This window comes from Trematomus bernacchii, unplaced genomic scaffold, assembly GCF_902827165.1.
Source record: "Trematomus bernacchii unplaced genomic scaffold, fTreBer1.1, whole genome shotgun sequence".
Classification (NCBI taxonomy): Eukaryota; Metazoa; Chordata; class Actinopteri; order Perciformes; family Nototheniidae; genus Trematomus; species Trematomus bernacchii.
In genome coordinates, this window is record NW_022987648.1 from 15,803,578 (window position 1) to 15,825,228 (window position 21,651).

Consider the following 21,651-nt stretch of genomic DNA (forward strand, 5'->3'; position numbering starts at 1 on the left):
TGACACAGATTAAAGTAATGAAGTAATGCTTTCAGCTTTTATTCTGCATATTTGAAGCACTGATAAAGTGTTCTGTCATTGGCATCGGCCTTCATTCATGTCTTTATGAAATGTAGGACATTGGCACTGATAAGGACACAGGAGAGTGCCGTACCACAATGTTTTGAAATATATCTGTCTCATTAACAGTATGAAAACACAAAGTCTTGTTTTGATATTTAGGTGAGTTACTTTTTTCCAAACCATGAAGAAGCTGATTCACCAAGTTGCCCTGTTTTCTTGAAAGTCTATGAAGTTCCCTACAGCAGGCCAAAGTTTATCCACAATGACTGTTGTTTGCCAAAATATAATTCTTAATATATAAAATTATTCAAGAAGATATACTGAATATTTGCTATTTGAGTATAGTTTGACATTTTATATTTGTTTAATTCCTTTTTTTTGTATAGTTATGGAAGGATCTATACATGTACAGTAGGTGCAGCTTTGCATAACATGCTGTAATTTTGTTCTATTCATACCATTCCTTTCATATTTTGCAGCTGCAAAGACTTCATTTTCCAATTCGAATGACTTTAAATTATGTTATTTCATCTTAAAAACACTCCAAAATGAACCATTTTAATTCAAAATGTACTTAAAAACCCTTGAAGCGTAATTGCATCCTGGTTAATATCCAACTGGTGTTTGACAGAGCAGAGGCTCAAACAATGAATTCTACTCATACAAGCACTATGCTTACACTCCATCTGAAATATGCATCCACTCCATTACCAGAGGGATCCACTTTACCATAAATATCCACACATGAATTATCTCAAGAGTTGGGGATATTGGAAATAAAGATATACTTAAGTGTCCAGTAGGATCAGCTTCAATAAAGATTGTACAACAGTAGCTTGTATTCATTTTTGTGCAATCACGTAGGACTCAAGTAATTTGTGTGTTCTGCACCAATCGTCTCTAAGGATACTCTGACATTGCGGTATGTTCACTGCGACTGGATGAATAAAGCTGTAGCTCGTGAACTGAATGAAAAAGGGAGAACCAAGAGACAGAAATCATATTGTTGTTCCGTGCACGGAATGTTGGAGGCGTTTGGATTCTGCAGTGGGAGAGTGCTTTTTTGAAAGTTCCTTGGCAGTAACCGTAGTTGTCACTGCAAATGTCTGTAACTTATAGTAGCAATGGTCTACTGTTAATGCTAAGCACCCCCTTGCCTCCTCATTCTCCTCCATGTCGTCTTGACTGAATAAAAACAACCAGCTGCAAATTAACCAGATAATATTCATTTGAAAGCTGCCAGCAACAATGAACAGGTCCTCGCACATCCATTAGCATCAGGGTTAAATGATAAAGTTATAGCAATATACAGAATCATAAAGAAAAGGACAATACATTAGGGCTGTGCAATTAATCGTATTTTAATCGCAATTACGATTTTGGCCTGCCACAATTACGAAAACAACATAATCGAAAAAAACGATTATTTTGCTTTGCTAGGTTGTGACAGTGCACTGCAACATATTTGATCAAAGTATTTGTATTTATCATATTTATATATGTTTAGTAGCTTGTTGAAGTGCGCTCCAAAATATTTGTTGATCTTGTTTATTGGTATTTATTATTTTGATATTATTTATGTATCATTTATTTTTGTATTGGTTTTTCAGTTGAATCATACGTTCAGGGAAATCAACAGTTAAAAAGATACTGTTCAAATTATTATTTGTATTTAAAAGTTCAATAAATGGATGTTTTCAAAGTCAATGAATAATCGTATTTAATAATCGTGATATCAATTATTGACCAAAATAATCGTGATTATGATTTTTGCCATAATCGCACAGCCCTACAATACATGTCTTTATATGGCTCTTGTTTTCACAGTTGTTCTAAGTACCAATTCATAATGCAACTAGTTTCTTGGTTTTGTTCCGCCTCATCCAAATTTGATTTTGGAACTCAAAGCTTAGTTTGGAACACAATTCCTATAAGATATAGCTGAATAAATGAGCCAACCAAAAGGCTTGTTTAAATGGGCCAATCATTTGTGAATTAAGTAAAAGTAGAAAACGTAATTCAACAGAATGTAAAATGTAAAACCCTGTTTGGACAATACAAATGAAACGCTGCACCACTACAAATCTTTTAGAGAGAGTTGTGTGGTTTATTCTGATGACCTAATGATTGACTTAAATTGAAACCAAACCAACTGGGGACTACAAACAGAAAAAAGAGCAAACTGGATCCTGTTAGTCCAATGGTAGCAGCAGAAATGACTAAAACCCCATGGGAGTGTACGTTTGAGAAGATGCTAATGGCAGTTAGCTCAGCTGCCAGTTGCAGAGTGTTGCTGGGAGATATCTTAGATGAAAAGGAAAAATGCATTTCCTCAAAACATAAATCCCCAGCCAAACCCTCCAGACAAAAGAACAAAGCACAACAATAGAAACAATTAAACAGGAAGCCATCCTACCACTTGTGTGTCTCTACCACAAAGAAATCTACAGATGTAACGGATCAGGATATAAACAGATTCAGATGCTGTCAGGCAAAACATAAAGGGCCTTTCACTTTAACAGATCTTTAACATAATGGTTGTCATTGTAATCAGTGTTTGTTTGCTTTTTCCTCAGATTGTGACTTATATTTTCATGTTTACGTATTCAAATATACACACTTATGAGTTGAAGTGGGCTAGAGTCTCTACTGTAAGTGTGGACCTTCGGTGCATGTCACTGCAACTCTGCACTTGTTTCCTATCATTTAGTAACTAATAGCTGAATGAAATGAATAAAAAGAAGCACTGTTTGAGATTTTGGCTCAGAAATGTAGTAAGGGTTGTCTGAAAAAGCAGAAAATCCTTGTCTTCTGAAGGTAAGATTACACCTTCTGCATCGGAGTAGCTGAGTAGGTCTATGTGACACGTATTTTTCTGACTTGCTCATGACTGTAATCACCAGAGCCCAAAACTGTGTCAGTTTTGAAATGCAAGAACTTTAGGTTTCAAGCTTCTTATTTAGTAACCACTGAATATATTATCCCTGAAACTAGAATCAGGCTTGCATTACTGCTTATTTACAAAGAGAAAGGTTTTTGTGTAACAGTAGGTTACAGAAGCACACTATGCACTAGCCCCCAAGTGAAAAAACTAAAGAGAAAGGCATGCACTCTCCTTCAAACATCCCCACTGAATGTCCACTTACTGTACATGCAACCCTGAAGAACAAGTTTCTGCCATAAGTATCTCGGACATAATGCTTTATATATTGTATTTGCAACACAACATAACAAATGCCTACATATCTAACATGTGAAGCTAAACGGAGCCTCTTGCACATATATCAACATTGATTACTGCTCCACGGAAACGTCCTTACTGTACCTCACAGGCAAATTGATACATCAAGCCAAGAATACAAATCCATTTTAAAGCAAGAGACTGTAACACTCATCTGTTATCAATAGCAACAGACGGCAAATAGTTTTTAGAGAAAAACATTTATCCAAATCATATCAAAAAGAGGCCTATTGCCATTCATCAATGTGCACTAAGCAATTCACTTCAGACCCAAGAGTCAGAGGGCTCAACACACTGCTGAAGAGTGTGAAGGAGCTGAACAGTCAGTCACTGGTGAAGCCTTGAACTGCACTGAGCAAAAAGTCAAGGAAGACATCAGAGGTGATGTGGTCAACATATTTCAGCAAGGGGCTCCTGGGATACATGATGAGTGAGTAGAAGAGTACATCTTCTTGGTAAATAAGTACTCTATCTGTATTTTTTTACTTTTATGTATGCACCATGACATCAAATCAAATTCCTCGTACGTCTCAACCTACCTGGTAATAAACCTGTTTCTGATTCTGATTCTGATTGATGGCACTTCAAGGAAGGAAGAGTATATATAGATACAGTACACATGCTGAATACATACATACTGTTGATGTCAACTGTTTTTACTAAGACTTTGTATTTATTTACAATGTATTTGTGTGTCTGCACAGTAAAATGATGGAATTTCACATACTAAAAGAATCATGGCATGAGGCATAAACCAGCCACACTTTATAAAACATGGGTCTATTCCAATTATCTGCAGACATCAGCTATTACCAGTAAATGGAACAATATGCAAAACGGCCCTTCATAATGGTACATTTGCATTGACCACATTTTTGATAAAAGCAGAGCTCAGAAGGACATTACATCATCTCACGGTGGAGCATAGAACATATTTTAAAATAATGAAAACAAACTGTTTTGATGTTGTTCCAAAACCTTAAGACGGATCAGCGGGGTGTCAAAAGGCATCTGATGAGTTGTTGACCGTCTGATACTAATAAGGGACCTCTGACAGCGACTTTAGGGAGCCTTAAATATGATTGGCACTGCAGGGCTGTGGTTTTGTTCACATAACAATACAGATTACTTTATTATAAGATCATACATCTGTAGCATAGAAGCTCAGTAAGCTAACTGACATGGACATCACTCTATTCTGCTCGGAGATTAACTGTATTGTCTAAAGTTGGGGAAAGACATTAATTCATGACAGAATCATGATTCTTATCTGAATGGATAGATACACAACAAATGTCTTCTAAATAACATAGACATTGCTACTGATGCAACATTAATGTGTGGTTTTATTAAAAAGATTCCACAAAATATCAGTTTATTTTATGTGAAATGTATTTTTTAAATTGGCAAGTAAATATAACCTTTAGTCTTAAATTTGCCCATGTGTATTGACATTATTGCAATCAGTTGATATACATGATTTGAATATACAAACTCCTACGTTTTAAACACACACACACCTGTTTATATGCCATCATTTGCCACACAGAGGTTAGCTGGAGCAGATCTTGAAATAAGCACCCTACGTACTGAATCCAAAATCGATTTTGATTCAAATCCATCATTACCAAAAGATTCATATGCTTTGTGTTTTCTCTTTCAACCCTTTTGGAATCCAGTCATTGAGACAAGTTATCATCCAAAATGTGAGATATCTGAAACTAAGATTTCCAGTGACTTCACTGTCATCCATGTTCATGTAGAAAATAATGTAAAGATAACAACAGTAACAATACAAATAGTGAATAGTTGTATCTGTGTTAGTGAAGTTATTTTGAAAAGATTTTTCAATAATGATTGAAAAATCTCCTCAAGGTGTTGTTATGTTACCTTACTTTGTGTAACCTTGAAAGTCATGCCATCAGTTAACTGTCCTCTACTCTACGCTGACAGTCTTTTCACCTCTCCCTGTATTACTGCTGCTGCACTGGGCGAAACTAATCTCAGACTGTTTAGCGGTGATTGTGGCACCATTATCTGTGATGAGACAAGGCTCAATTCTGCCATCAGTTCCGCGCCTGCATGAAAGTGCTTTGACAGATTATTTTGTCATGTTTGCAGCTATTCACAGGTAATTCTGACCGGGACACAATTTGCCCTCTATGGTGATTATTTCATTAATCATGCGACACAAATTTAAAAATAATTTTGTCACAGCGTCCAGCCTGGTGTGTGAAATTGCACATTATAGTTTTGAAAGGCACAACAAATATGAAGGTTATTATTATAATTATTATTGACGTGCTTGCCAACCTCTTTAAATAACATGGGTTTGAGTGTCTTGCCCTTCGTCCTGGTTGCGTGTCATTGGTGCAGAGCTTGATACTGTACCTATGATAACATGCGCCCCCAGCCTGGCCATGTGGCGGACTACCTCATAGCCGATTCCCCTGCCTCCTCCTGTCACTATGGCAACCTTGCCATCTTGTCTGGGCATCACTGGCAGAAGCAGAAGAGGACACGCAGATATCAGTAAGAATGTCATTTGATAAGGACGCTGCTTCAAGACAGGCCACTATTTCAAGATATGAGAAGTCCTTGTAGTAAGACTTTTAGATGGTCTGTAAATCTCAGATGGACTTTATCTGGGTTTTTACATTCTATGGCGCAATTTTCCTTCACTTTCCCAAAGAACTTTGTGTCTTAAAGTTTCACTGTGGTACTTAAACTCTGTTTTTGTAATGTAAATTACAGTAAGCTTTAAATGAGACACATTCTTTTTTTCAGGCCATGTGCAGACAATACCTAAACAAGTTTGTTTTTGTTCATGGTCGTCATCAGATACTGATTTTCGTGTGATGATGAGCATGGGTAAATAAAGCTTTTTTGCAAATGTACACTGATCAACTTATCAAATCAAATCAGGTTTTATTTATATAGCACATTTAAAAGCGATTTTTGGTCGAGCCAAAGTGCTGTACATGTATTAAAAACACATTACTACAATCACAGTAAACGACAATAAATTACAACAGATATATCTTAAAAACAAAATAAAAATAAAACACACGGAAAAGTCAGGAGTCGTGCTCCGCTCTAACTAGAAAGCCAGAGAGAAGAAGTGTGTTTTTAGTTTAGATTTAAAAACCCCTAGGGTCTGGGCCGACCTCACATGGAGGGGCAGAGTGTTCCAGAGCCTAGGGCCAACTTAGAACCAAAGTTGATAGTAATTTATATAAATCAAAACACAAGTGATTTGTTGTGCATGTCTTACTTCTGACTCAGCGTAAATAAATAAACCTCTTAATTCAAACAACACAAATAGTTTCCAATTACATTCAAACTAAATGATTGAACTTTTCTTTTAGCAATATCTACTGTATTTCATTGGTTAATAATCAGTTGTGTACTGTCAGTCAAGCATTTTCATCTACCCGTAGCAAAGACACGTTCTGTATCTGTTTACCAAACTTTGTTGTAAAAAGTGGAGATTAAACCAATATCAATTTGCGACAAATGCAAACACTTTAAAATACATTATGTGAGAAAAGTATGGACTGTTAAGCTCTTCTGGTGAATTCGCCAAACATAACAAACAAGACAACCTTTCATTTGACTCATGTTGCTACTTCTCTCCAACTAATGTTAGCTAACGTTAACATTGCTAACATTACGTTAACGTTAGCCTCCTGCACGCTGGGTGTTTCAATTGCCTTCATGTAATATTTAAATAACTAAGCCAGTCACTAACAGCTATCTAACGTTCATGACTCTGAGGACTAAAGGTTGCCCCGTTACGGAGTGTGACACTATTCAGCGGAAGTGCACCACAACAACGTATCGAGAGTTAAACGCACCTGGCAGCCTGAAAGGTCTGCTGAGCAGCTGAACCAGCAGGACCTTCAAAGCAAGCAGGTAAAGTTTGATAATTGGTAGAAGATAACACCGGATAGCGGATAACATCTCTGCCTGGAGCTGTCACTGGGTGAGCAGTGCAGTGGAGGAACAGCTCCGGGTAGAAAGAGCAGTTCCGTCTATGGGATACGTTCCAATATGAAGTCGTCCATCCTCGCTTCCCTCCTTGTCGACAGACACATAGTGGACAACGTTAAAGTTATTGTAATAATACCAACTCATACTGAATGTGAAAAGGGCTTTCTACTTGACTAATAGCTCTTACAGCCCAGTAACTGATTGGTTGACCTTGAAAGAAAATGCCCCCCCTGCAGCTATCCATCACTTATCTATAGGGGAGGTGGGATAAGTGTTTGATTGAGGGGCCTCTTTACTGCCGCTTTGCTGCCTGATGTGCCGTATGATCCTTCTCTGTAGATCCACCCAGCATATTGCTCCCTTCAGCTAACTGACTATCTCATTAACTGCTGCCAAAGAGGTCACAAATGACAGAAGCAAAAGAGGCATGACACCCTAGTTTGATCCGATCCGTAATATCTCAAGATAGGCTTTAGGAACATGTTTCTGGAGCAGCATTACAGCTCCTGTCTGCTATGGAGGACGGAACATGACTTAAGTATAAATAAATAAATAAATGTGTAAATAAATAAATAAATACAGGAATAAATAAATACAGGAATAAATAAATGAATGCGTAAATAAATAAATAAATACAGGAATAAATAAATACAGGAATAAATAAATGACGAAATAAATAAATAAATGTTGAAATAAATACACAAATAAAAAAAATAAAAATAAATAAAAATGCATAAATAAATATGGAAATAAATACACCAATGTATAAATAAATAAATAAAAGTCGAAAATAAAACAGAACACACGTTATTATATATCTTTCATATATTTCTACATTTACGCGACATACATTTATTTATTTATGTGTCCGTATGCTAATGAGGTGGGCGGTCCTAACCTCAGTCTGAAGCAGGATTCGCCAATTGTTGGAGCCAGGCAGAAGCAAGAGATTCGTGGCAAGTCACATCTGTTCATTCTGTGTACAGTGTACACCCACGGCAACTCGCTAATAATGGCTTCTTTAATAATTGTTCTTTCGCACACCCGTTCGCGATGTCCCCAGCGGTGTGCCCCCAACGAAGATGTGCTTCAATAACGTTTGGGGGCAACATGTAAGATGGACGCCCAAGGGTCGCCTCCTCTGTTTCCGAGAGGATTTCAAGTTGGCGGGCAACCTCTTGAAGACTTTCAAACACAGCTGGGTTAACATCCACATCCATGTCGAGCTGAGCCAAGTCCTCTATACATCGTTCCACACGAAACTGGACATAGTCTTTTGGTTCTCCGTTCTCTAAATGGTCCGCTAATGATCTCCAATGGCTCTTAAACCAATACCCATAAATAATCCTTACAACTGTGGATAAACCATGGATGTATAAAGATAAGGGCTAAACAGTAAAGCTCCTGCATTCGAATCAGCGCGGTTAGCCAGGCGTTAGTAGAGCCCTCTGCCAGAAATGATCACATCACACACTCCTGTAACCAATCCTGCTTCAGACTGAGGTTAGGACCGCTCACCTCATTAGCATACGGACACATAAATAAATAAATGTATGTCGCGTAAATGTAGAAATATATGAAAGATATATAATAACGTGTGTTCTGTTTTATTTTTGACTTTTATTTATTTATACATTGGTGTATTTATTTCCATATTTATTTATGCATTTATTTATTTATTTATTCTTTTATTTATTTATTTGTGTATTTATTTCAACATTTATTTATTTCTGTATTTATTTCGTCATTTATTTATTCCTGTATTTATTTATTTACGTATTTATTCCTGTATTTCTTCATACATTTATTTACACATTTATTTATTTATACTTAAGTCATGTTCCGTCCTCCATAGTCTGCAGCCCTTCGCCTGCACTGTGTCTGACTGGTGGAGGTTTTATGATTCCCTCTCCTGGGATCACTTACGTCCATCACACCAGTCTACTTTTATCAGAGGCTAGTCAGGCTGCTGTGATATAAAGTCAGATAGAACTTCAGCTGTGAATAATATATTTTCTTTCTGATATCTGATCCTTAGTTTTCAAATAGGCTATACATTTTCTTAAGTTTAGTAGCCTGAAGATGCAATAAAATAAATATGTTCAGCATAATCATAAGAGTGTCGATTACAGCTTTAATCACCACTTCCAGAGATACTGACACTTCATGCCAAACTATACCACTGAGAACATTTTTAATGGGCTTATAAGATTTAAATGTAAAGATGAAATATTACATAAGTCATTGATTTTATCTTTTGAGGTTTACTATGTTTTCTGCATCCAAGTTTGTCATCTCTACCTCATCCTCAGAGCTTTGGGGAACAGTGATTTTTTGCTGTTTTAGCAAGTGATCACATTTTGCCAAGATGCTAAAAGCCTTACTGTGAATACATACAAATGTTTTCCTTTCATAGGAGCATCCTTTCAAATGTATGCTTAATGTTTGGGTTTCTAAAATGAATGGCAATCATTCAACCACCTCTCTTTGAGCGAGGCATATCCTCCCACGAAGCTCAGCTGAAATTAGTAACATTAATGACTCAATGTGTGTAATTGAGGACTGTGAAGCGACCAGGGATTCACTACAAGATTCACCTTCCCTGTCAGCAATGTTAAAATGTAATGACCTACATGTTGTTAGTTTAATATGTAAGTCCTGTGTGAGAGTGAAAGCTGATTAAGGGTTATCACTGAATCTACTTTACCATTTAAAAGTATGGATTTGCTTGCCACAAAAGCTTAATTTGGTACAGTCAGATGGCTGAGAGGGCCACTCTACATTTTTGAACAGTCTTTTATTCCTTGAGGCTGTGAAAAGGGGCTCTATATAATGGATGATATTTGGTATGAATGGGTTGCAAAAAAACTGAATGTGCAGAAGAAAAAAAAACATACCTCTGAGCAACACTTCAATAAGAATAGAATAAATTACCAGCCACTGATTAAAGAAATTAGATGCTTAAAATCGAAATGTGTGCAGAATTGAAAAGAAACAGGTTCTGGTTGTTGAATCGATTGTAGTAGCTTTTTTGTGAGTTGACATAATTGCAACTGATTGTTAAAAGTGAATGAATGAAACCAAATAGTAATCGTATTGTGGCAGACTGTGATATCAGCAATACGATGTTCACCCAGTGAATCTGCATCATATCGTTTTGTGATGAAAATTGGGATTCATATCCCCAAAATGTGAACGGGCAGCCTACTGCTGTGATGACTTGTTAGAATGCCCAAGCGGCCATGGAGGAAAAATAGGAGAAGCAGGCAGGTTGGGGTTTTTCCATAGAAAACTGATTTATTTTTGCATCCACTGTGAGCACATGGCTGCCCTCCACCATCCACACAGTATACAACACCCTTCTCAACAACACTGACTGCTTTTTATAGGAGGCCTCAGATCTTCATTGGCTGGCACATACCATTATCTTTATGTAAGCAAACGATTTACTACCACTATATACACATTTACTAAATATTTCCCCACCAATTTACCAATAATATACACAAGGAGCTAGCTGAATTATCTATGGCACTCAAAGTAGGCCAACCAAACTCGGCAAGTATTCTTTTCCACCAAATTACTATCATTTATGTTAAGACAGGTCTGGAGTATTCACAATCACGTCCCTTATTTTCTGTTGGCAGGGAAATCCTTAGCATTAGTTTGTGCCTTGCCTGCTTTCCAGTCAGGCCAAAAACAGCAGCACTGATATGCACTTGGCCCCAGTTATTAAAGTCTGCTTTGAAGGCAGTTAAATGAACAGCAACATAAAGGGACAGTGTCATCACCACTGCCCAGATGGAGGCTGAGCCGTGCAGGCTGTGTGGGTATTTTCAAATGTGTATGTGTAGTTGTTAACGCAAGCTAAGAGGACGTGTGTGTGTTTGTGTGTGCGCAAGTGTTTGTTCTGCTGCAGCCTGAGAGATTGTGGGTCAGCGAGGCGAGATGGCCAGCTATTGTTTAAAGGAAATCGCATCTCACGCATGACTATGGGAGGATTATTTGGGATGATGGGATATCAGAAAGACAGCCCTTTACACACATAAACACACATAAACACACACACAAATGAAGATGTGCTGGGAACAGAAAATGACAGGAGGGTGTGTGATGTAAATGACATGTGAGCAGCATCCAAATAGCTTCAAACAACAGTCACCTAGTCCTATATGACAACCACTGGCTGGCTGTCTTATTTAGAAAATCTGGTTTGACAGCAACTCTATGAGATCCCTGTGTGTGTGTGTGTGTGTGTGTGTGTGTGTGTGTGTGTGTGTGTGTGTGTGTGTGTGTGTGTGTGTGTGTGTGTGTGTGTGTGTGTGTGTGTGTGTGTGTGTGTGTGTGTGTGTGTGTGTGTGTGTGTGTGTGTGTGTGTGTATGTGGGTGTCCTGCCAGTTAAAATGTAATCTTTATTTCATGTTTCACATAGATGTATTCCTTGTGAGAAAATAAGTTGCAGGATGTTGGATATTTTTAGCAGAAAATGCAAGAAACAGTTTCTAAATAGGATTGTTTTGACACACTGTTTTTTAGCACTTTGCTTCGCGTTTGTTTTCGTTACTGATCAGCCCCGAGGAGATGGCAGGTAAGGTGTCATATTGTGAAGAAAGGGGATTTTCCAGATGTATCATGAGGTATTTGGGCTCCAGAGTGCAACAGCTTGTGTGAATTGATCCGGATGTTTTCTCCGGTTTGAGATGAGACGTCTCCCTTCTCTGAGAGGCAGACAATCAAGATGGACTTGAAGCTCAGAGACTGCACCAGAGCTGCAGGATATATGCACCAAATGAGACAGCATGTGAGCATTTTTTTGCAATATCAAGCATATGGCTCTGTGTTTCGGACAGCTTTCTGTCTTTTTTAGCTGCTTTATCAAAATATACTTTACATTCAAAACATATTTCATGCAGTTAAACCAGTTCCATGTCTTTTTCATACTCTCTCGCTGATAAGGCTTAACTGGAAAACTACTGTAATTGAGCCATAATGAATGTACAGTTATGATTTTGTGTCAAAGTTCAAACATTACTGCTTGAAAATGGTCTATTACATTTTTAGGCCTATTTTGTTTTATTTTGACCACCACCACTATTGTAGCTCGCTCTAATCGTCAGTCCATGGACATTTTTCTACTCTTTGGTGGCCGAAGACTTTGACCTAAAATTTGCATAGAGGTCAAATGGCAGTGGCTCAGTCAGTAGGGGCTTGGACTGTGAGCCGTAGGGTTGTCGGCTCAAGTCCCTGAACAGACCTAAATATGGAGTGTGGACTGCTACTTGGAGAGGTCCCAGTTCACCTCCTGGGCTCTGCCGTGGTGCCCTTGAGCAAGGCACCGGACACCCCCCTTCCCCCCTCACTCCCATTGCTCCCCGGGCGCTGTACAATAGCTGCCCACTGCTCCTAGTACTAGACTCCTGGACCAGGAGTCCTGGTACTAGGATGGGTTAAATGCAGAGGCCAAATTTCACTGTGTGTGCTGTGTGCTCTGCATGTGTGACCATTAAAGAGGGGTTTCATCCCTCCATAGTGTGAATGCATGCACACGTACGTGGTTGCAGCTATTGTACTGTAAATGTACACTTATTTTTTTTCAGCGAGGGTTCTGTACTCAGAAGCTGGAATGGTAAAGTATGTTGGATGTCTTGAAGGAATGATTTAACCATTGGAGATCTCAAAAACAGTACAGATCCATTGGGTAACATCTAGATAAGTTCAGGGTTGCGGTGCATGTGTGAAAGGGCCTCCACCGACAGTGTCCCACGGGGCTCTACCCACAACTGCATGGTGTTTCAACTCAACAACAGCTCTCTATAAAAACTAATACTTAAACAGTAAGAAGGAGAAAGAATGGAAGAATCCTCAGGAGAGGCAATTCAGAGAGCGATCCCCCGCAACAGATGGCTGCCTGTGCACTACCGTAGGAGCCGAGGGTGGGAATAGGCAGAGGACTGTACGTGGACAGATTTGGTAATTGTGTCGCCTCAGCTGCAGTCGCCACAGGCTTTCCATGGGGAGATGAGCCAAAGGCCAGCTTGTAAACATGAAAGTGAAACCTAAGATTTCTGCAAGTGTTTGCGCTGGCCGACTGCACACAGCATAACAGCATCCTGTATTCACATCAGCTATTAGATTCGTGTCATCTCTTTTTGACTTACAGACATTTGAAACAAAACAAGTCACAAATGCAGCAAAAATAACAATCGACACTTTCGTTTTGGGGATTTCCTTAAAGTTATACATACTGTAGTTACTAATTGTACCTATCAATCAGTTAGTAGTCAAATGCATTAATTAAGTAATACTGATCGTTACAACATTACTATTGTGAGACTGAATTCACCTGTCGATGCTTTTTTAATTAAAACATCTACATTTGTAATACTGCCTTCTTTTTTTATTCCGATGCATTCATGTGCAGATATTTTAGAATTAATTATGCTAGTTGTGTGTGCCATTAATTCATCTTGTGACGACAGCAATCAGTGTGTGTGGTTGTGTGTGTGCGCACTAAAGGTTCATCAAAAACATCCGAAACTCTCCTTACTGTCTTTGGGGAGAGGATGCCATTCCATTAGTGGATGTAGAATGAGGAGCAGTGGGAGGGATATTTGCTTGCACCAATTAAGTATGTCATTAAATCTGTGCAACACACTCACACACACGCTCAAACGCAGACACACAGTATTTAACACATTTAATTTAACAATCTGGGAGTCAGTGTGTGCGTGCCTCTGTTTTTCTGAAACCTGTTGTCACTGACTCAGGATTGCGAAGGGCCTTTTTTTATTTCTTGCTCTCTCTTTCTGTCTCTCCCTAAAGCGCTATGAGCACACACAGAGACGTTATGGTGTGTTTATGTTTGTGTGTCTTCTGCTTCCTTGGCTTCAAGCCCTTCACCTACCCCTCTGTTTAACCCGACAACTCATATGCCTCGGCTCAGTCATGCAGCTTCATACACACACACCAGCACACTCTATCTATCTCTCACACACACATACATAGACTGACACAGAGAAAATTAAATCAGATATCACCCGTCTGAATGTGATGCCTCCCCTGATAATTTGTAGTATGACAGTAAGATCATTACAGCATTCAATACAAAGTGTACACTACTATGACAATCATCCACCTTGATCCACCTTCACCCAAAGTAGAAGGTGGTTGGTTATTGGTTGACAACAAAAACCTTTTTGGCTAAATTAAGATATTTAAATGTGATATTTTCAAACTAAAAGGCCTTTCCAATTATTCATAAAACACTCACTGTAGTGTTTCCCTAATGAATTTAACGGACGGAAAAGCCTGTACCCAGGTTAAAAGGGGGTGGAAATATATTTGCATGAGAGATGATTAAAATGTCTCATTATCATTAATACAAGTAAAGGTTTCAGCATAAGAATCTAGTGCAGGTGTTAAAGAGAGTAAAGAGAAAGCTGAAGCATCAGTCTGGCTCCAGTTTTAAATCGTGTTTACCAGTATTGATTGAACCATCCACCCCGCCAGAGGGAAAGAGGATGTGATTCACGTCTGCCGTGGTGTTTCCCTCCAAGTCTGCGCTCAAATGCTAATGATGTTTGCTGTTTGGGCTGCAGGGAGTCCATAACGCTGACTGTATCACATCTCTGTCCATTGGGACACACACACTGGGGAATGTTGGCTTAGGAGAGGAAAAAGATAGGAAGAGTGAAACGGGGGGAGGCTGGCACGCATCATCTGGGAAAAGTGTGTGCGTGTTTGTGGTGAGTGTGTGTTGAAACTCGGACACAGCAGACACGTGTCACCTCAGCTCCAGTGCCGTCAAGCCAAACTGACATAAACAGCCCCAGGCGGCCCTATCAGAGATGGACTTTACATAACGTCTGAGTCACTCACAATCTATTTTTATGGCTTTGAGGTATGCGTGTTCCATTGCTTCTGTCTTCCTGAGAGCCAATTTGAGTTTTAGAAAGAGGGCATATTTGTGATGTCAGGTCATCCTCGAAAAAGCTTCACAATCCCTTTAAGGTGCAGTTTGAGGACTCTGACTTGGTTTTGAGGTAAAGGTTAGAATAGTGATTAGGTTAAGGGAGGCTATAGGATATAGTGCAGTTTTAATAAGGTTTTTTTGGGGGGGAATTGCTTTTATGAGACTGCAGTTGAGAGCTGAAAGGAATGGAGTAAGAAGCCTCTCAAGAACAAAAAAAGCAAAAAATCATTCCATCAAAAAGTTAAAAATATACAATGATATTTTTTTCATTCACAAAATTACAAACTCTAGACAGCAGTAGAGGAGAGAGATGATGTATAATAGGATGCTCCTGGCATGTAGTGCTGATGTAATACATCAGGGGAAAATATCACAACAAGTGTCCATTGCATGGAGAGTGGGTGCTCAACATAAAAAATCAGCTACTTGAAATACAAAAAGGTGGCACACCATCAAAGCAGTTATTCTCTGCCCAGAATACAAGTCTGTCTCTACCTTTGATTTTACGTGAGTAAATGTAAATACTGTAAGAAGTAGAGCCCAGGGCTTTTCGAGGTTGATACAATATATAATAGAACTTGAAAAAACAAATGGAATGCAATCACTTACATTTTGTAAAGTTATGTCCAAATGCCCTTTTTAAGTGCTTCTTGTAGGCAATTGAATGGGTTATGTTTCTAAACTAAATTCAGACAATTTATTAGTGTGACTCCAGTTGGTAGAGAACACAAGTAGTTTTATCTTAATTATACAAAATGTTTATTATTTTTATCTCGTATATGCTTTAGAGTGCAGTACATGGATGACATGGACAACTATGGATACTTGCTCCAGTGTTGTAGTTCACATAAAAAGGTAAAAATGTTCAATGTCACACTGTTAAGAGTGCCTTGTTAAATTTCCTGGACGTGGATCTGATCCAAACACAAGTCACTTATTCCTTGGCTCCATGCCTAACCCTCTACAAGATTTAATTTACACTCAGAGCACGTTTAGAGAACTCCTGCTCACTGACAGACAAACAAATAAACATAACCTCAAGGTAACATTGTTATTCAACAAACCTTGAATGTATAATTGCACATTCAATAAATTAAATCCAATTCCCCTAAATGACCACACAGCTACAGTATGGGGATAGAATAAGGAGAATAGAGGAAGGGTCTTCTATACAGAGAAACACACACAGGAGGACACACAAGAACGGAACAAATAAAAAGTAAAATATTAATAATGCAGCTTACTTTTTTATAATTGATTTATATTATTTGTATTCTACAACTTGCATTTAACAAACCACACCTTCATAATTAATTTTTTGCAACATATAAACCATTGTCAAACATCTATCCAAACTATTACCACAACCGCAATGCTTTTTTCAGCAGGAATAAAGAGCAAATATCGTTTTTCAGATAATAACTGTTCAATATTGTGAGAGTATTGTACAACTTTCTGTAACTTTCTAAAATAGATTCATTTAGAGTTTAGAGTTTTTTATGGCTATAATAACCCATTACATTATCCAAATCATAAAGAGAAGATGGTTCAATTCCATCTTGAACAAGGAAAGAGCATTTGATTTGGATTATTCAGGGTATAGAAGAGCACATTTTAGGGAAATGGAGCCTACTGGGAGTCCAATGAATATCTCAATGTTGTTTAACTATTATTTAACACTTATAATGGCACATGTTACAAACAGTATTTGTTTGACGATGTAATTACGCAACAAGTCATGTCAAAGTCACTCTAACATTGAGTATCCTACTTTCGTATCATTGAGCCAGACGTGGACCCTCCAGCTTCAGCAATGTTCACCTTGACCTCTGACCTCAATAAATAAAAAGATTCAGAAACGTTATTATTAATTTAGGAAACAGAAGGTTTAACTAACACCGATCTGCAACTTTAAGGTTCATTTTATAGATTTTTTCTTTTGTTTCAGTTTTTCTCAGATTTCAGTTTTTCATTACATGTATATGATGGTTTCATTTATTCAGTAGCTAGAAGTTGTCGGCCTGTATTTGTTCTTGTTATGGTGATTAATGATGCAGGTCTACATTGGAAGCTAAGTTATCATCAGTATGCTAAACCATATTTGCAGCTCTTCAAAGCTTGAAGGACAAATACAAAAATAGAAATAAAGAATAATGAATTGTTCACAGTCAAAGCCAAACAAAAGCATCACAGACTTCTTTTAACAGATGTGCGCTACCTTCTCGTCAGCTGTTGATGCAGCTTCTGCTCTGTGACCTTAAAAGCCACATCTCAGCAACACAAATAAAAACTCCTGACCTTTAAAGTCACATTTATAGTTTGATGATGGGAAACCTTTGTGACTATATCCATATTTATGAAGGCAGTACTGTAGAGGACTAGAATTATTAGCATAAGGACCTCTCTGTCCGTTATAAATGATTTGTGATAACGAGCGACTGATGCATAAACACACACACACACACACACACACACACACACACACACACACACACACACACACACACACACACACACACTCATTCTTTGGAAGTTTATGAACATCGTGAGGCCATAATAGGATAACAAATCCCCACTCCACGGCCTTGAACTTTAATAATTTAGTTTTATTCTTACATATTTTATGAATTTAATCTCAATTGAACTTGGATCTATCAAGGTGTATTAACATACCTGAACCGTTCCCACTGCGGGTGCTTCTTTGCGTCCTAAATCATCAGAACTGTTTATTATTTATGTTGTGTTTGTGGGATAAATTAAAACCAGATAATCTTTCCGCAATAAAAGTTGAAAATATTAGGATACAATTTATTCTGTAAAATTATTATTTTATTAACTTCTTAGGTCACTTTCGCTATATAAACCATAGCCGCAGGAAGTAGGGGTGTTGCAGCACCCCCTAGAATCACAGAACGACCGGCATCATTGAAGCTGCGCTGACCGGCGACAGAGGTCCACCGTGTCCCCACAGCGAGGCAACCCCCCCCCCTGTTGACAGTTCACTAGCACCCCCCTCCCCCTTGACAATTCACCGCACCCCCTAAGTAAAATGACTTCCCGCGGCTATGATATAAACCATACGCAGTTGGTACATTACAGTTTGCAGATGTTTTTTAATGAAAGAAAACATTGTCAATAAACTTGCTCACAGGCATGCAAAGGCACACACACACACACACACACACACACACACACACACACACACACACACACACACACACACACACACACACACACACACACACACACACACACACACACACACACACACACACACACACACACACACACACACACCTGTCTCTCCCATACTGAGTCCCTCTGAGCCTTCCCTGCTCCACTTTCTTTCTTTTTTTCATCTGTCATTCTGGAGCATGTCAGTGTTTAACCCCCTCCCATGCTGGTACACACACACACACACACACACACACACACACACACACACAACACACACACACACACACACACAACACACACACAACACACCACACACACACACACACACACACACACACACACACACACACACACACACACACACACACACACACACACAATCCAGGGCACCAGTTTAAACAGACACCATCAGTTTAAGCAGTTGTCAAACCTTTTCGCTCACTATTTAAGGCCATATAGAGTCAGGACTGTCATTAACAGTTGATTTGTAGTGTTTTGGCTTGCGTGTGTGTTTGCGTGTTGAGGGCAGATACTGGCTTGATCTACTCATGGCTGACAGGAATCATTTTGTAGTCTGGTTAGAGACCAGGCTCTCTCTCCTTTTCTCGGCGAGAGATACACACAAACAGTTTAGGAGGCTGCGGGGTTCCTTCCTCATGGCTGCATCCAGCATTTAGGAAGCTTATGGATTTTTAAGTACTAGAGTGTGGTGGTGTTCAAAATAAGAAGATCTAAAAATGTTAAGCCTAAACCTGCACTTTCTCTCCGAGTTAGGGGAGATGCTCGGCTGTTTAAATCCTCTGAGGTGTTAAGATGTAAAATAGTGATGTGATGCTCCTTAAAAAGGTGGTTAAACTCATATGAGCTGCAGTCAGCGGATATCATTCAGCAATCACTAAAATATGTCCCTGTTTCTTTTACAGAAAAAAGGCCATCCTTCTTTCATATCACAACATATAACGAACATATGTCTTAAAGATTCACAGGAACCTATAAGATGAGTAAACTGTTTTGTGCAAATTAGGAAATAGATACTGGGTGTTGATGTGCATACTCCTCACTATATTCCTAATTGAATGTCCTTAAAAACATTCAAACGCAAAATGTCCTTGGTTTGTCCTTCACATTATCCGCTTGCACATTTTGTTATTTTTCCTGGTTATGGTTTGCCTGAGATGCATTTAGACTCGGATGAAAAATGGCATCATATCATATCTCACATGTTTAATAGCTTTATGGACCATGTGACAGCATGTGGGCATTGGGGCAACGTGCCTGCAATATTGAGAAGTCCTTTATTAAGCGTGCAGGGATGCTGTGCGCTTGCGAGTGTGTGTGTGTGTGCGTAAAAGTAAATGTGAGAGCATCTTTCTTAACATCGGACATCTCATGTTGTTAAACAAGCTCACTGATGTCATGGGGAATATAAATGCGCTATGCGTAAAAGCATTAGCGGCGTTTTCTTGATAAGGAGTCACAAACATGGCACAAAACAGATTAGGAATTAGACGTGCAGGAGCCAATAGAGATAATCCTGTTATCTCTTTGGATGTAAAATGTGGAAGCATCCTCAGAGACCAAGATGAACTGAACATGAACTAATGTTGCAGATATACCGAAGGAGGAAGAGGAGGAGGAAGAGGAGAACAACACAATATTGGCAACCTGCATGTAAACACTGTTGTTCTTGACCTTAAGGGACACCCACGCCGTTTACCGCAATGTCACCGGTGGTCTTCCCAATCCATCAATTGATAGCCCACACACGCGTCAGTTCGATATCCTCTGATGACATTGTATCACCTTTGAGAATCCACTGTCAGATACAACGCCGGCTCTCTAAAACATGAGCCGGTATCGATAGACGGCCGCTGCCAAGTTGAACAGAAAGGAATTTGGGGCTCTGCTCATTTCGGGTTTGGGATCCCTCGTGCCGGTGGAGACGCACTTGATCTTACCAAAGCGCATTTAACATTACGCACGACCAAAAAGCGCGTGAACACACACCCACACACAGATAACCTAGAAACAGCCATACACATCAGGAAAGACATTACAAAAAAAAAAGGCAGACTTACGGGATGACCCTGGGCTCTTCTGTGCGCCCCATTGAGAAATTCCCGGTATTGCCGTTTGGAATATCCTCAAATTCCGTGGTCGCAGTCCACGTCTCTGCAAATGTACCAAAGGATTACATAGAGGATGAGGAGTATCGCGAAGATGAAGAGCGCTACTAGGATGGCCTTGGTCACCGGAGAGATGATCGAGTGCATGTCAGGAGCAGAGCCGGGCAGAGCGGCGTGGAGCTCCGCGTCCGTCCGTCCTCAGTCTGCTGTCTCTCTCGCTCTCCACCGCTCCTCTCCGCCGCTCCGGTAGCAACTGTTGAGGAGGGAGTCCGGGGCTGTATCGTGCGCGAACACACACATTTATAGCCTGTCGCACGTGCACACTCGAGTTTCTACCGGCGATCTCAGCGCGCAACGCGTGGGGGGCTTCCCTCTTGGAAGCGACGCACGAGTGAGCTGTATGTCCTCAGACTCACTCTCTCCGGCTGTCTGTCGCTCTGAAGAGACACAGACAGGGAAGAGAGAGACAGAGAAGACTACTGAAACCCGATGAAATTCAGCAGGTGGAGGTTTGGAGGAAATCCTGCAGAGAGTTCTTGACACACGATGGATGAAAGTTGTGCGCCGAGCTTCTGCAAACAGGTTGATTAGTATTCTTCACGGCGGTGCGTGTCTGTGTGTGTGAATGTGTGTGTGTCTGTGTGATGGCTCGGCATGACAGGCTATCATTTTATGAAGACCCTCAGTATCCCTTTTTGAAGCAAAGCTGTCAGTCGGAAGGATTAGTAGATGAATCCAGATGGTTATTGCACTAAACCCCTCTTCCACTTGATCTGCCCTTTATTGCTAATTTACATAGGGTAATTCTCATAAGGTTGCTACTGTTGCACCATTTCAAAAATAACTAATCCCACAATAATCCCATAAAAAAGGCAAATGGTTTAGAAATGTAATGGGGAAAAAACGTAGGTGTCATGCTATCTTTGCAGGAGATAAACTATTTTAAACGAAATGGTTATTTTTGAAGAAGCTGTTTGATATTGTTTGTGTGTGTTTTTTGAAGGGGCATCTTCTCTCCTTCTTTCTAGCGAACACCGAGGCCTATAGGCTATACCTTCAATTTGACTTTTGCAATAACA

The 21,651-nt window shown here is 39.4% G+C and overlaps 1 protein-coding gene across 3 annotated transcripts in view; it reads right to left on the reverse strand.

Annotated features, from left to right (window-relative positions):
* The window catches only part of LOC117485873 (dehydrogenase/reductase SDR family member on chromosome X-like), a 38,888-nt gene extending 17,807 nt beyond the window's left edge, over positions 1-21,081 (reverse strand). The window contains exons 1-2 of one of the 3 annotated variants that reach the window (XM_034134575.1): positions 20,525-21,081; positions 5,696-5,803 (exon numbers count right to left, since the gene is read on the reverse strand). In XM_034134575.1, the coding sequence (XP_033990466.1) occupies positions 5,696-5,801 (106 nt within the window). In that variant the 5' untranslated portion in view covers positions 5,802-5,803; positions 20,525-21,081. Of the gene's footprint in view, positions 1-5,695; positions 5,804-7,161; positions 7,313-20,524 lie in introns of those variants that run through there. The other 2 variants (XM_034134574.1, XM_034134576.1) reach the window with 2 other exon arrangements.
* Between the last annotated feature and the right edge of the window lie 570 nt (positions 21,082-21,651).